General features: G+C 35.6%; 1 protein-coding gene across 1 annotated transcript in view; it reads right to left on the bottom strand.

Moving 5' to 3' along the window:
* LOC123692591 (QRFP-like peptide receptor) overlaps positions 1 to 18,187 on the bottom strand; it is an 81,598-nt gene that overhangs the window by 26,156 nt on the left and 37,255 nt on the right. The window contains exon 2 of the mRNA XM_045637355.1: positions 556 to 698. Within this exon, the coding sequence (XP_045493311.1) occupies positions 556 to 698 (143 nt within the window). The remainder of the gene's footprint in view (positions 1 to 555; positions 699 to 18,187) is intronic.

The following is an 18,187-nucleotide window of genomic DNA, read 5'->3' as shown; positions in this document are numbered from 1 at the left end:
TAACCGGAAAGTTGTGACGGTTTATACTTAACCGATTATAATAAAATTCGCACACCATGTGCAGTTCGATCCAACTTGAGAGATAGGATAGTTTAAATCTCAAATCGTGTTAGAGAAAGCGGGCGAAGCCGTGGGCGGTAAGCTAGTTTATTTATATATTAATAGTAGTTTTTTAGATAACTTCAAAAAGAAAGCCATTCTATGTTCCACTGTACCACCATCTTACAACCACAGCTTACAACTTATGTAAATTTACTTCATTTCGAAAAAATAAAAGCATTATTATGCAGAGATAAATCCTGCTGATATTATAAATGAAAAAGTTTGTATGTTTGCTTGCTTCCCTTCACGCAAAAACTGCTGAACCGATTTTCATCAAATTGGATATTTTCTTACCTCGTCAGCCCATTTATAAAATCCTCTCACAATTTATGTATAAGAAAACGTCATACATAATATCAATTAGAACTTCCAATTTCTCCAGTGTTGATACTGCCATACACTATATTGATACACTACTAGTACACTCATTGATATACACAATTCCTTCCTCACCTTGCAGAAAGTTGACCGTCTTGCACATGACCTCGCCGAAGTACCAGAGCAGCGTCACCGACTTGGAGATCTGCACGGGCATGCAGAACAGCGTCACCAGCAGGTCCGCCACCGACAGGTTCACCAGGAAGATGTTCGTCACGCTGCCGACATGTTTACTCATATTAACAACGTGTCACAATATCCTACTAATATTATAAATGCGAAAGTTTGTGAGGATATGTATGTAATGACTGTTATGTTTGTTACTAAGTATTTCATATAAATACTACTAGCTAGAAGGATTTTGATGATATTTTGTGGTGATACTTGGCACAAATTCTTGCTTTTGCCTGCGGGTTCCTACGCGAGTAAAAGCGCGCAGCACAGCAGCTGCTTGTATAATCCCCATTAGGAAATAGAACCGCGTTGGAAGTGGTTTTTCACGATTACTAATTTCGCGGTAGCGTACGGTACGTATGTTGAAACGAATAGATTCTGGTTTTGCTCCAAATTGGAGATAATAATAACAAAATATCATCACCTACTGCTTCTGTAGAGTCTACAGTGTAGACAATCAATCAGTGACACAAATTAAAAACACATCCGCCATATGCTTTATTTCTCAAAACCAAAATTCAAAAACATACATCTATACAAAATAAAAACTTACGTACATATTTTTTTAAGTATAAATTTTTTATTTGTAACGCAAGACGTATTTTATACTTATCGCGGGCACCAGTCTCTCACAAATATTAGTGTTAAGATATATAGATTAACAATGTATGTGTTGATTGTGCATTTGTGATGAGAAAATAAATTAATTTAATTTAAATTTATTTATTTTGCTATAGCCTTGCAGTCATAGTATTCAAAATCAAAATCAAAAATCAAAATCAAAAATATTTATTCAGTAACAAATATGTTTACAATTATACCAGTCATTGAGACATCCTTTTAAGCATTTAAATTCTTATATATAGAACATCTCGCTCTTCCTAGAGTACAATATTACCATTTATTGTTACACGAATAACATTTTGTTCAATAAAGTAAAAAGTGATATAAAGATAACTATTCAGATATACTTACTATATGGAACAGAACGGGTGTGTATCTGTGTGTGTGTGTGTGTGTGTGTGTGTGTGTGTAATGTGTATATACTATATATTATATATGTTGCTTTATTTAAAAAATATTTTATTTAATTTTAATAATTCCTCTATTTCCTCATAATTTTTATATTTTTACCATTTAATGAGTTGTAATTTACACTCCTTCGCTGTTTTAGGATATATATTTAAGGCTTTATTTATTAGGTTATATAGGCAAGAAGATTGCTTAGCCTGTTGTCTTCGAGCATATGCGGTTTTAACATATACATTGGGAACCACACATGTTTTCCTCCTTCTATTATCAAGGTTAGGATCATATTTTAAACTTTTGTGTTGTTTCAGAACAATATTTAATATGTACAGCTTACGAACTGTAAGAACATCACACACCGAATATAATTCTTGAGTCGGAAATCTATAAGGTTTAAAATGGATAACCTTAAGTAAAGATCTTTGTGCCCTCTCTAGATCTAGGAATTTTGTTTTGTTGGCCCCTCCCCATACGGTAATACAATATGTTAGCACCATGTTAGCACCGATTGAACAAGTGACACATATACAATTTTCAGCAAATCTGTCGTTGCAACATGTCTTAAAGCCTTGAAGAACCATATAAACTTTCTAGTCCTTGTCATGAGGAGTTCTAGATGGAGATGACACGACAAACGTTCGTCTATGATTACTTCGAGATATTTTGTGCTAGATAATTTATTAATTTGGTGACATGAACAATTTAATTTATTAAGGTTAGGGCAAGAATGAATTTTTATATTAATATAAGGTTGATTTCTAATATAATTTGCAAAGCAGATATAGTTAGTTTTACTTTTTAGCTATATTAAGAGTCAAGAGATGCATTTCTAACCAGTGTGCGATTTTAGCCAGACCCATTTCAGCACTATTTTGTACTTCTTCCCAATCTCTTCCACAAAATACAACAGCTGTATCGTTCGCATAAGAAAACACACATCCATTTGTCATAGCAAAAAGAGGGTGGGTCCCAATACACTCCCCTGCGGAACACCATAATATACCTTAGATTCGTCACTACAATACTCTGCTATCTTGACCCTTTGTCTACGATCAGTGAGGTAACTCTGAAATAGGTTTAAAGCAGTACCTCGTATACCGATTTGCTCTAGCTTCTGCACAAGGATGGGGATAGAGACACTATCAAATGCTTTTTTTATATCTAGAAATACAGTTAAACATTTGTTTCCTACATCTACTTGATTAACTATTACAGAAGTCAGAGCTGTAACAGCGTCTTCAGTGTTTATACCATGTCTAAAACCAAATTGCGAGTGAGATAGTAAATTTAATTTTTGTAGGTAAGAAGTTAAACGGTTATTTAATAATTTCTCTAGAATTTTTGCCATTACTGGGAGGACTGAGATAGGTCTGTAATTATTGGGATCGTCTTTATTCCCACCCTTGTGCACAGGCGTTATTAAGGCCAATTTCAGAGCGTCCGGAAAGACTCCTGTTGTAAAGCAGAGGTTTATCAGATGAGTCATTATAGGCACAATTATTTCCCCGGCCTGCTTTAAAAATTTAGTAGTGATATTATCGTAACCTGGTGCGCTATCTGTTTTAAGACTCATTAACACAGATTTAACCTCATCATCATCTGCCTCTAACAAAACAAAAGATGAACCATGGGAACTCGAAGTCAAATATGTGGCCGAATTAGTACTATAACTTGGGCGGGATAGAATCTCCTCTGCAAGTGATTTTCCAACATTGGCAAAGAAATCATTGACGAGGTTAACACATTTACGAGGGGTTGTCTGTATAGATAGTAGCTCAACATTTTTGTTATGCAATGTCTTCCATTTGTGTGATATTATTTATGGTTCTCCAGAACATCTTAGGGTTTCCGGCAGCATTAGCTATTTGTTCTTGTTCATATCTACGCTTTAGCTTTTTAATGAGACTAGTACAATAATTCCTATAACGTCTGTATGTGATTTGCAATACATGATTTTGTGGGTCAGATCGTAGCTTTATTTGTAAATAATTTCTATTGCGAATACCTACATCGTAATACCCCTTGAGTCATCCACGGTTTTATAGTACGTTGCACATTCGGAATAATTTTTACCAAAGATTGTCAATTATATGTTTTTGTATTAAATTTATTAATTTTTGAGCCAAAATATTAGCTCAAGACATAAAAATAAATCATTAATGTTAGAATTTTGAAGGCTTTTTAATGCATTGTCATAATCCAAAGAACTTTTATATTTGTTTTTACAAAATTGTATAATGATCCGAGGTACTTGTTTTTATCACCGCAATAGAAGCTTTATTTTTAGGATCAATTTTCAACATAGAATGGTCGAGACAGTTCTTATCTCTCGTGGGTATTATGTGTCCCGGAAGTAAACCATGTGTTGACAACATATTTAAATATCTAAGTCGATTAGTTTTATCATGAAAACTTTCATTATCTTTGTTAATTAAATTAATATTTATGTCTCCAGTCAAAATAATTTGTTTGCAATTTTTTATGGATTCTAAGTGAATACTGAATACTCAATGAATTAATAAAAATTTCAGCACGAGAGCAGCTATTCAGTCACAAACCAGCGCTTTTAGTGCTCAATTATTCAGAACAAAACATATAAATGTGTTTGCAACCAATAGTTTATCTCGAATTTGAAGATAAGAAATTCTTAATGACAGCCAACATTTTGATATATTTTTATGTTTATTGGAAGGTGAATGTTGAACTCATTTTTTGTTTACTTTGTAAAGTAAATAAATTCCTTTATTTACTCTTGTTAAAAAGAAGATTGCTCCTTAATATACATTGAATTATATTCGGTTATATGCTATATAGTATATCTTAATACCTAATAATGATTTTATATGCAATTAAAAGTTAATGTGCAAATAATATGCAATAATATGTTCACCAATGTTATACCTACCATACCAACGTCTACTCAACTATGGTTAACATATTATTATTGGTTGTTTCTAATCCTATGCAAACATACAACGAACGGTTCATACAAAAAAGACCCTAATAAGGAACGGCGTTAACAAAATCAGCGTTTTCCCGCCCAAAGTTTGTTCGCACGAGTATTATAATATTAAACACTTGACCGTAATTTGAAGCTTACTTATTGAGAAGGTACCTAGCTTTTTCCGCCTATTTTCCCTCTCTTTCTCGTTGTATATATGCTATCTCTCTCGCACACGGCACACCTCCCACCAGGTGGCGCGGCCGGCGCACGATAATGTGCAGGCGCTAGATCTTCTTCATTGGCGTCTAGCTTCCGCCGCGAGAAGGTTGTCTACAAGACTACAACCTTGGTGCTATTAGGTATTAAGTATTGCATATTGCAAGTGCTAAAAGTGTGAAAAAGTGTATCCCGTCGGATCGGTACAGTGAGTTATTTTTACATCTATTGTAATGACATTTTACTTAAAAATGAGCAAAAATCTTTTAAATCGACGGTATATCCGTTGGACTTTATTTAAAATGCTGAGGTCTTTTAGTGAATCCTTCAGCAATAGTTTATTTTTCAATATGCTTTAAATACTTAATAGCATGTTAGATATTTAAAATTAACGATACAACCGTTACATTTTACGTGAAATAGTAACTTTTCTTTTGAAATATTTTATAAGTAATGCAATATATACTAATGAATATTTGAATTTCTAATACTGTGAGTAAAGCAGATTTTAACGGATTTACCGTTCGGCTTTACTCGTATCGTTAATATTACTTTTGTGATTATTTGATATTGACTAAATATATCAAATACCCTCTCTTTTATATAGATATTTTTATTTTATTTCATTTTTAATGTGTTTTTATTACAAGGTTACAAGTGAATATTAATAGTATGTATGGATAAATCCAAGGCTAATCCTATTAGCCAACTCAAAGCTTAACAGGCATGCAATCCATTGCTACGACTTTATTACATTGTCGTTATCACTAGGAACGGTTCGGAGTATAGTTTATTACTAAAAATTATCGAACGAGATGAGTCAGCTCAAAGAACAAATTATATAGGTATTACCTATAACAGGAACAAATTGATGTTAGCGTAATTGCACGAATCACAACGTGTCCGAACATGTCGAGATATGTTATAAATCGTCCGGGAGTTAGCCGCTCATCTGAATAATGATGGAATACGCACAATGCACATGTTCAGTAGGTACCATGAACGTACCACACATTAAAAAGTATCCGTAGTCTATACGTGTCCTTTTATGAGTATTAATCTGATCCGTATATAAGCGAAAATAGACATAGGTATTACACACAGCAATTTTGGTTTGAAAATTACTTTTATTTATATTACGTTTCCTATGTTTCAAATGATGCAACTTTTTGGTTAAAACGAGTAAGTGCCAAAATTTTACATTTAAATTTTCTAGTTTGGAAAGAGACGTTATCGTATAGTTATCGAGATACCTTAATTAGAAATTAAATTTAGAGACATTTCAAAGGATTTACTATTCACATATTCTAACGTTTTAGAATAATATTATAAACTTGTACACCTTGACAAAAAGTAAAAAATTGCGGGTGAGCGGAGATTATTTTGTGCAATAAAACCGTCCTACGATGGTATGGCCACGTATGGCTGCGTTCGTAAGGAATGTTAACGGATATAAAGCAACTGAATGTGACATCGATTGTATGAACTAAATTAAATATGAATCGAAGTTCATTTTAAAATTTTGTGTAAATGATTTGAATTTTGACTTTATTAAATAGTTAAAGACTTCTTTTTATATATACATAACAATTAATTACCATTGTCAAATCAATTCTTATTTCATCCTGGACAGCTGTTGCTAGCATTGGAAAATAAGTTAAAGTACCTTGTTACTATATTATTACTTTAAATGATTATTAACTTCTAATTTTATATTAGCACCTTAAATCTTGCTCGAAGCAGATTACATAAATGTGGCCGCTAGGTTTAACCGCTACTCCTCGCAGGTTAGGTTCGTTAGCCAGGTTAAACCCTGCACCCTCGCAGGGTGACTATTAAGTATTTTTGGGAAGGCCCTACTTATTTCAAATTACAAACATCCCTCGCGCAGCTGTCGCTCGCAGGGAAATAGGTGCAAATATATCAGCCCTCGCGGGGCTTTGATTACAACCGCCCTCAAGGAGAAATGGTGGAAATATATATCAGCCCTCGCGGGGCTTTGATTACGACCGTCCCTCACGGGGAAATGGTGCAAATATATATCGGCCCTCGCGGGGCTTTGATTGCGGTTGGTGCAAATATACAAAGGATTGATCATTAAAATGATCATAGATATTTGCTTTCGTCAACGAGGACCCACGAAAATGTTAGAGATGACAGTAACGGATCTTCACTCTTCTAAGGTAGGTAGAAAAAGGTTTTGAAATCTAATTCACAGTGGGCCATCTATACAATATAAGTATAGTAATATAACCTAATAAATACAATAAAATAGGTAAGAGACGTTAAATAATGGACGCATGAAATGAATACTTTGTATCCTAAAAGGTTAGCTTACGCTTATTTAATCAGGAAACCACCATTGGTTTATCAATTATGGAAATTGCGACTTGAACAAATTGTATTTACCAATGCAGAGCCTCACAATGCAGAGAATCACAACAAAGGGAGGCGAGTCGGATCAAATATCATCTCGCAGATGATTTGTGGCGGTGGTTTCCAGGATTGTCACCAAGCCTTGTGTCAATGGTATATTTGTTATCGTAATTCCATGGCACTAGCCGACCAATTTTCACATAAAATCACCTGAAGAGATTTTTTAATCGCAAAGCGATTGAATGTAACAAATTACGATTGGTTATGTATAGTTGACCTCTCATAGGCCTACTTTAGTTGCCCGGTCTTGTAGGCAATTTATTCGACTTGTTTATCAACCCATTTAGCCTCATTATGGCACCCATGAGTTTTTCTTCAGGGCTCAAACAATAAATCGCTGAGGGATTAGGATAATCATTTGCTTAGACAAGTTTCTTGTCATCCCTTCAGGATTATTATATTATACATATAATAAACTTATATGCAACTATTAACGTAAAACGTTTAAGTACTCAACGAGTGCTGTGAATTCTGACTATTGAGTTACTTAGGATAGAGGATAATTAATAACGGAAGGTCAATCCTTCCAAACAAAAGCCTCGTATTATTAGATATTACTTGGAACCCCTACCCTTCACGAGAAAGCTCTGCCAGATGACTTCACATTTCTTTGATTTGAAGGGGGGGGGGGGGGCAATAAATGCAATGCAATACAGACTATACGGCTTTTGAAACATTATAAATATACCAGATAAGCGAACTAAACCTTTCTGGTTTAGTTCTTGCTATATCGATATCCGTGCCTGCTTCTCGTGGTTGCGGTTGAATTAAGTTTATCAATGGTCATAAATGCAATTCTATACAGATGATATACTGCATTTTAAACATGACAAAGTCTAGTAAGCCAACTAAACTTTGCTAGTTTAGTTCTTACTATATCACTGTCCGTGGCTGCCTCTCGTGGTGGTTACAGATGACTAAAGTAACGTCCTGTCTTCGCATCCACAACCAACTGTCCTTTCATAATCTTAAAACAGATTCATTCGACATAGATCCCCACGAGTTCAGTTCTTCATTTTTGCACTCGAAAAACTGTGGACAACCCACGAGCAGTGCCTCCATTGGTAGCAGTTACAATCAAGGGGTAACTAAGGTAAGCTAGCCATATTAGGGATGTTGGAACAACCGACCATATTCAGGGCAACTTTCTTTGTCCAGTTTAACGTTTAGGCAGTCGTAGCATTCCTACGGAACAAAAATGGGATCAGATCTGCACCCTTAATGCAGTTAATCGAAAGGAGATACCTTCAGACGACGATAGTATTCAGAACGCACCATATTCCTGAACATAATAATGCATATTAATCTGTTGCCATTGTCCTGCAGCAGAATTCCTTAGCGATAATTTGTTCTCGTTAGAGCGAGCGAGGGTTGTAACGATAATATGAGAAATCCTAGTCAGTTCGAGGCCTGAACGACGTGTAAGAGTACTGCTATTTCAGTAGTAGTAGCACCGAGAAGGGCGAAGGTATTCTGGAAAGCAGAACTGAAGGCCCGGTCAGCAGCACCATTCACCTAATAGACAGTGTTTAGTGCTGCACCACTAGAATCTGACTCTGAAGGTATACAGAAATGTATACATTTTCCAAATATCAAATGTTATAGTCGGAAGAAAAATCCTATTTGCCTCCGTCTACCCAAAAGACATACGGAGTAGCTAGTAGAAGTTGGTTGAATTAGAATAAGTATAATTAAAAACCTTTGTTACTTACTGGATAAATTTGGCTCATTTCCTATCTGACGTTCATATAGCTGTTGATGGCCTAGATGTTATGCACAAACACTTTCATTATAAATAAGTCACGTTATGTAGTCCCGAGACTTTTGGTATATAAGTTCTGATGTAAACCATAACTATACCTTAAAATTAATTTGATTAAAACTTAACGTACTTAGCTGTAGTAATTGCAGGTTTGGGACACAGATAAGCTCTTATCATTTTAGTCTCTAACTTCTTGAGTTCATTATATGTTTCCAGTACAGAGTTTAAAACCTATCAGTTTTAAATAAATAATTCATGCATTGCACTGAAAGTACCAGCCATGTTTATATTATGATCGGTGGCGTTGGCTCTAAACATTAATAGACACCGCACGCTTTGGTTGGATGTTACATATTATCTGTATTATAATTTAAACCACTTACCTGGTTTATTTTATTACCTTATCCAAGGGATGACCTTTTAATTTATTTGACCCTAAAAGTAAAGACCAAGGTCTCTACTTGTCCGCTAGTAGCAGGTTGGGTTAGAACTGTGTGAGTTGAGACAGCTGGTAAATCTATGTTATGAGGATTCAATGGTGCTTCTACAGAAGTCTAATTGAATAAATAAAGGTTTGAGTTTGAGGTATTCTTGCCTCGTCGGTGATGAGCTGTTGCTTAATTTTGTAAGTAACATCTAAATGCGTAATTAAAAGTCGTTACTTGCTCTTTCGCAGATTTACGCTAAAGATAGTGGAAATTGTAGTAACTTTAACTTTTCAAGCCCAAAAGGTTAACTAAGGTACGCTTAAACCAATCTCATAAGTTCTAATACTTTTAATCATTATGATTTACTTTTTGGTTCTTATTTGATTAACTTTTTATTGTTAATATAAATAATATAAAAATTTAAAAATTTGTGTGATTTATTGGTATACTATCTGCACACCTTACTCTTTCAAATAAAGAAATAAGTAATTACTTATGTACCTATTCAAATTCACATTGGCGTCCATATATTGTACACCAGGTGGGTAACAAACAGGTCTCAATAAGTAAGCTTCAAATTACGGTCAAGTGTTTAATAGCTGTGTTTTACCTGAAATAAAACACATATTAAATACTTACCTATATTTGAAGCTTACACTTAACGTCCACCTGTTGAGTATTTCGACTCAATGAAGAAGATCTAGCGCCTGCACATTATCGTGCGCCGGCCGCGCCACCTGGTGGGAGGTGTGCCGTGTGCGAGAGAGATAGCATATATACAACGAGAAAGAGAGGGAAAATAGGCGGAAAAAGCTAGGTACCTTCTCAATAAGTAAGCTTCAAATATAGGTAAGTATTTAATATGTGTTTTATTTCAGGTAAAACACAGCTATTATCTGTGGCACGAGGAACAATACCGCCGAGCCCTGCGGTCAACAATCCGAATTCCCTGATTACACGGAACTACACCAAACTTGCTACAACTCCGCCAATCGAGAAATGGACTCCATATTTAATATTTATACATTATTGTGATTTACAGGATATTGTATTATATTGAGCGCTTGTTTTCAAATTCGAATAAAATATTGGTTAGGTACTCTATTTGATGATAATAATATTATGACAACATTTTATCTCACCCAAGTGGGAAATCCACAGACAAAAAATCAGACAGAAAGGTACACATCCATCCATTATAAAATATAACACGTTTTAAATATTCATAGATGTTAGTATTAATATTGTTGTTACAATAATCGGCTGGTTCGAAATAAAAAACGCTTACTAATAACATTTAAAACCTCAGAAAAACATACCTTCACGTTCGTATTCTCGATGAAAAATTCAACGTAGTTAGGGACTTCAACGCTACGATTCATTATGATAATACACATAACACACACATGCATTTAAACATTTTCTAAATAATATTAATTAATATAGTTTTTAAATTATTTTATTCTAATCAATATCACAATCTAATCAATCACACGACATCTCTTGGCGAGGTTTGTTCCACCCGTTCCAATTTCAAATTTTATCTTTTTTTTCCATTTGCCGCCAGGGATTCCGAGCTGCTCATTGGTCCGTACAAAATATAGATAAGATGAGGCACATTGTCACCACAGATAAGTTAAATGTATTAACAAAAAAATATAAAACCTTATAATAAAGCAATTTTTAGCAATTTGTAAATTAATTTATTTTCGATATAATAATATATGAAGCTTGTATGAAGTGACTGAATTAAAATAAGATCCTAAGTTTATTGTTTAAATTACCAGGTGGCATTATGTATTAAAATATGCAAAATAATTTTATTTTTTTGACGTGACAACGTCTTATAATTCGATAAAGCCGGCTGCACGCGCGAAAAGACATGACTCATGCGGCGTTACCTCGCTCTGACTCATCTGAGGCCTAATCTGAGGCGTTCCATATAGGCTTGAAGTGCGAGCGAGAGCGCGGAACGAGCGACAAAGAAGCACAATCGGACGTTGTCACGTTCAACTATCGTCAGTAAACCGATTTTACAGACAACCAATTTTTTAATGCTGTATGCTGACATTTAAAAAAGATATGCATAATTATGGACAATTGAATATTAAAAAAAATTAGGACAGATATTCAACAAAGCGAAGTGATACGAGCGCGGCTTTTATAATCAGCGGCCATTTTCTGTCTTCACTGTTCCGTGTTGTTGTCAAAGAGTACTATAATATTGTTGCGGGTAGTCGTTGTTATTCAAAACGTTCAAAACAAGGAGGAAAACTTAGTGATAATCAGGGCGTATTAAGAATAATAAGTTGTAAAGTGTTTTTACTCCATTTTCCTTTTTTACCCGACTGCCAAAGAAGGAGGGTAATGTTTTTCGAGTGTATGTAAGTATGTATGTATGTCTTTTCCTTTGTGACCACCTGTAGCCTAAACGGCTTGATGGATTTTGATGTATGAGGTATCGTTAGATTTGTCTTGATTACGGGAGTGTCATAGGATACATTTTATCCTAAAAGTCCCACGGGATAAAGACATAATAATATTTTTTCTAAATTTCCCTTTAAAAAAATATGTATGCGGTATCATTAGATTCATTTCAATCACGGGAGTAATTAATATAGGATTTTTACTCTTTTTTTAGTGTGCAGTCGGGTATTTTGTTTTTTTAATAATTATCAACACTTGTTCCCGTATTATTTGAACATTTGATTATTGTAAGTACAGTTTTGTTTTTCGATGTTCATAATTACAAAAGTGGATTACCTCAAAACTTAAGCATTTATTTATTCAATTAGACTTGTTCTAGATTTTTAACATTTACCACCAGATATAATAGAAAACATAGCGTTATAACAACATATTAATATTAACGTTTACGTTTTAGAAAATTGCATGCTTAATACCAGCTACGTTCTACGTAGGATAAACTATTTCCATAAGAAGTCGATATTTAAGTAGCTCCATCCATCCATCGAGACGAAATAAGACCACTGTTTAACTTTACCCATCCATCTGCGTCCAGCTGTCCTAACTAAGCCCTCAGATCACCTAGGAGGAGAGTTCCCTAATAACCTATATACTACTTAATTCGTGATATACATCCGAAAACGAACATTCGTGCTTCGTGATCGAAATATATACTTTGGTAATATATTTTAGACCAACAAGAACAAGAAAATTAATCAAACTGCCGTTAGCGTAAAACTATAAACGTAAACTTTTACTATATACGATTATTACTTGCACGCAAGTTGTTTAAGTACCTTTAATCTTAAGGAAACTAGTGGTAGTAATCTGAGTATGGCGTACTTAATATATATTTATATAAACGTTAAAATTATGTTCTTCAGGCTAATCGATATTTAGCGCTTTATATGAAAACATGATATAATTAGCTACCTACGGCAAACCGAAACTAGGGTAAAAGTTTTTAACGATGCCCTGTTTAAAAATATGACATACTTATGTGATGTCAAAGATCCATATAATTTGCAACTTTCCTACCCGCAAACAAACTTTATAAAACTACAAGGATAATGTCCTCACAATGACAAAGTTTTTCTGGTCACGTTTACTGCTATGAGCGGCTACATAATATCCTTTGCATACTCTTTTTTAAAACAATTCTCATTATTTGCTACATTTATTACGAGTCAGAGAAATAAGAAAAACATAAAAATATCTATGGCACGAACACCTGTTAATGATTTCTTAGAATTGTCAAATTATATATAAATATGATACCTTTTCCACTTTTATACATATCTATTTCTTTTATTTAGTATTCCTTTGTTCTGGTTAACAATGTTCATTATTATAGACTGAGACTGTTATCAGTCAGAAACTAATGAAATATATTTCAGGTACATTATAACAAACGAGTCTATATTGTCGAGTCTATATAAATTTGCACGGAAATGTGTGAAATAAATTATTTTATACACATTTCCTAGGAAATCTATACATTTCCTAAATAGCAATCGGAAATGTAAAACATTTAAGATATTGGAAGGTACGCGGGGACAGCGCGGGACGAGTGGTATTGCTACAGCAAGATGTCTGTGAATGTCCGATGTAATTGTATGTTATGATGCACCGGTGTATGTCGACAAAATAATATTTTTTAGTATAATCTACCTTCTCTTCTCTTTATTTTTAGTTGAAATAAAAAGTGTTGTTGAAGCCATAAAAAAATCATATTCATCAAATCATATTCGAAATACATAATACACAAAATTATTTAGCATAGTCAAACATTGAGACACGAGATTTTTATTGAATAAATGCGATAAACGTAACATACCAATTCGCCGCCCGATCTAATTTATTATGATACATCTCTTGAACAACAAAGCGTTTCTCTTTTACATAAAAATGTTTTCTTTGAAATTTCTGATCTTATGAGTATGCCGCTTGCTTATTATTATTCGAGATGTTGAAATTCAGGTCTTTTTCTTTTTGTCTGATATTACTTATTTTATCAGTGGGACTTAAAAACCTATGATAGAAATGTTTAACATTAATTATTTAATTTATAAAGTAAACTTTTCTGGCTAACGAACAGTGCAAATTTTTCACATAATTGTCAAGACATATTTAAACTACAAAGAAAATAAACAATCGCTCCAAACTCGTAACGGCCAATTCATCACTGCAATACGCGGTAAGCAGCCGAGGTGATTCATCGCTAGCACAACGTTCCGCTAAGCTGAGTCTCGCCGCCCGAGCGTCCCGCCCCGCGTGCGCCTATCGCTTGCGCGGTGAACTTTGGACTCGATTCAATCGCAACGTACATTTAAATAATACAACGATGTCGGCGTCCGCTTCGTGCAGTGGATGCGGTAAGCGAATTGTTACACTTGAATTTATGGAATGTTGTAAATGCAAGAAATTATATGACCTGGCGTGTCTAAATTTAACGCACACAACCTTCAGTAGCTATGATACCCACTTTAAGGATCGATGGTTGTGTCCATTGTGCCCTCTACCTAAGGGTGACAACAGTAGTACCCCGGTTAGATCGACTAGTGGTTCTGGGTTAAATGCTACTTTTACACCGAAGGACACTATAAATATGACCCGTGGTAGTCGCGCCAGAGCCCAAATAAATTCAATAAATTCTGAAATTGTTAATAACTATAATCCGGAATCATATATTCAACAACCAAAAACAAAAATACAGGAGCCGAGTACAACAAATAAATGTAATTGTATTGATCAAAATGAAATAAGAAATATTATAAGGGAGGAGTTGCAAAGTTTTTTTAGTGGTCCATTTGTTAATTCATTTATCAGTGAAGTAGTTCAACAAATGAATGTCTCAAAATTGACAATTCAAAAACCAATTGACAAATCGAATTGCAACTTGTCAGCAAAACAGAACGATAGCAGCATTAAAGCGGCACAAACCGAACAACAAACTCTTAAATCGGCCTCTAAACAAAAATCGAAGGCGGTACCACCGGTGTCACCATCTACACCTCTGCAGGACAAACCAAGTCCGAATAAGGATGTCGCTAAACGCTCACTACCTACCCGATCGAAACTGACGGTTTCACCTCCACCCCATAATGAGACAATAGTCAATTTGGAGCGCTCGACCGCCGTTGAAGATCTGCAAACTACCGATTGGGTCAAAGTAGGTCACAAAAGTAGCCAGCGTTCATCCCGACTATCTAGGGACGTGCTTAGAGGTACGGCAGCACCTGGTGCAACAATGTTGCACGCTGCTGAGCGTCGAAGGTACCTTCATTTGTTTTATGTGCGTGAGGGTACTACTGAGGAACAGGTGCGTGCTCATCTCGTGAACATATGTAGAGAAGATGTTTGTACCGTAGAGGCACTTAAAGCTCGCGGCCACTATGCGTCGTTTAAACTAGACGTCCCATCTAAACTGGCTGAGTCTGTAATGGCCCCATCAAATTGGGCGCAGGACATTTGTATCAAACCTTGGAGACAGAACTTTCGTGTCAAGCAAAAATCCGAAGCAAACTAAAATTATACAGGTGTTTTACCAAAATGTGCGTGGTTTGCGGTCAAAAACGACAATGTTTAATAGAAATATGTTGATGAGTGATTGTGATATAATAGCTCTCACGGAAACATTCTTAACCAGTTCCGTACTTTCCGGTGAGCTATTTCCCCCTGGATACGAAGTGTTGCGCGCGGACCGTGCTGGTGACGTAGGCTGGGGTGGTGTGTTAGTGGCCGTACGCAACTGTTATACTTTACACAGACTTACAAATGTTGATGGGCTTACGTCGGAAATGGAGATAATATTTGCTATTGTTGGTTGGAAAAATGTAAAGTTTTTGTTATGTGTTGTTTATCTTCCACCCAACTATAATGATCACCAATATTTAAGTATCCTGAATTGTATAGAAAACGTTGTATGTCAATATCCTGACCTTGAAATTATAATAGTTGGAGATTTTAATCTTAACTCATGTAGTGTAAATGTAAAAAATCATTTTGACTTCTTCTGTGAATTTTGTGAATTGACTCAATTTAATAATGTATGTAATAAGTATGACGGATTATTGGATTTGGTACTGAGCGGGCTCGGGTCTAATTATATTTCGGTTTCAGGAAATATTGAACCTTTGGTTCAACCAGACGCATATCATCCACCGTTATTAGTTCAAATATCTTTTTTGCGTTGTGAATTACCATCTGTACAGTCAGCTCCTTCGACATCCCGTCTTAATGCACCACCAAACTGGAACTTTCGTAAAGCCGATCTTAGTGCACTCTACTCGGCCAAAAGCCAATTAAACTGGTCGAAATTAAAAGATACTACAGATGTTGACTGTGCTGTTGAAACTTTCTACCAGGTAATGTATGAATGCATTAGTACTTACGTGCCTCTTAAAAAACAGCCCCGTTTACGTGACCGATACGTTTATCCATCGTGGTTTACTCCAGAGATCATTCAAAATATCAGACATAAATATTTTCATTTTACTAAATACAAAGCTGAGGGTAAAATTTTTAATAAGGAACTCTTTAAATACTATAGGGGACATGTTAAAATGTTAATTGATAATGCGTATTCATTGCATATTAAAAAAACACAGGATAGTATCAAAGACGACCCTGCCAAGTTCTGGGAATACGTAAAAGATAAGAGGAAGAGCGGACGCAAGTGTGAATCCTTCATGTCTGATGGAATAAAGGTAGAAGGGGCAGAAGCTGCCGCTGCATTTGCTCGTTACTTTGAGTCAGTCTTCCAGCCCAGTATTCCGCGGCTTGATCCTGAAACAGCAAAGAGTTTTTACTCACCAGACTCAACGCGGATTACCATTGAATGTCTTCGCGAAAAGGATATAGATGCTGCAGTGAAAAGGCTCAAACTCCGCTCTTCGATAGGACCTGACGGTGTTCCTACCTTTCTTGTCAAAGATTGCATATCTGTGTTAAAAGAGCCGCTTTTACACATATATAATTTGTCCCTCGAAAAAGCCATATATCCTCAGCGTTGGAAGAATTCTAGAGTCACGCCTGTTCCTAAAACGGATAAAAGCATCGATGTCTCTAACTTCAGGCCCATTGCAGTGCTTTCTGTATTTGCTAAGATCTTTGAATCAATGTTGGATAACCAAATTAGTCAACAGGTAGCTAACTTCCTGGATGACTGTCAACATGGCTTTCGTAAAAACCGGTCTACCAACACCAACCATATCAACTTTATTGACTATGTTGCCTCTGAAATGGACCTTGGTAACCAAGTTGATACGGTCTATTTTGATTTTAAAAAAGCCTTTGACCTGGTTGATAACGACATTTTACTCCAGAAGCTGGCTGCAGCAGGTTTCAGTCCTAAGCTTCTAAAATTTTTCTCAAGCTACCTGAGGGACCGTAGCCAGTTTGTGCGTATTTCTGGTCATGAATCAGATAATTACTATACGCGTTCTGGAGTAAGTCAGGGAAGTACGTTGGGTCCAACATTGTTTCTGCTTATGATAAACGATCTGCCCAGTACCGTACGAGCTGCGAGGTGCCTTATGTTTGCGGATGATCTAAAGCTCTTTTTGAGGGTTCGCAATCCTTCTGACGCTGAAGTTCTCCAGGAGGACATCGACGCTATAGCTCAGTGGAGCAGTACAAATCACCTGCCCTTCAACACCGACAAATGTAAAGTGATGACTTTCTCGCGATCCCGTTCCCCTTTTTATATGACCTATAATTTATTTGACATTCCACTGGAAAAAATTTATGAAATACGTGACCTAGGATTAATCGTAGATAGTAGACTTGACTTTCACTCACATATGACGGATATTTGCAAGAAAGCTAATAAAACGCTTGGCTTTATTATTCGAGTTTCTTCAGAATTTACTGACAATAGAGTTGCCATGCTTCTATTTAATGCCTATGTGCGTAGCAAATTGGAGTACGGTGCTATGATCTGGGACCCTTATGAAACGACATACTCCTTAATGATTGAGAGGATCCAACGTAAATTTGCGCGATGGATATACAAACGTCGCTATGGATATTACCCACATCTCTATCCATCGATGTATGTATTGGGTATGGTGGGATTCAATACATTGGCACTTAGGAGAAAGATTCTTTTGGTGGTGCATTATTATATGATAATCAATAACAAAATTGATAACCGCGATGTGCTTGAGCAAATGATCTTCAGTCTGCCAAGGGGTGGTGGGGACGGTACGCTTAGCGCGCGCCGGCCACACCGCCTCTTGGCACAGCCGC

Source organism: Colias croceus, chromosome 6, assembly GCF_905220415.1.
Source record: "Colias croceus chromosome 6, ilColCroc2.1".
In the NCBI taxonomy this organism is placed as follows: domain Eukaryota; kingdom Metazoa; phylum Arthropoda; class Insecta; order Lepidoptera; family Pieridae; genus Colias; species Colias croceus.
This window is presented reverse-complemented; position numbering and strand designations above follow the sequence as displayed.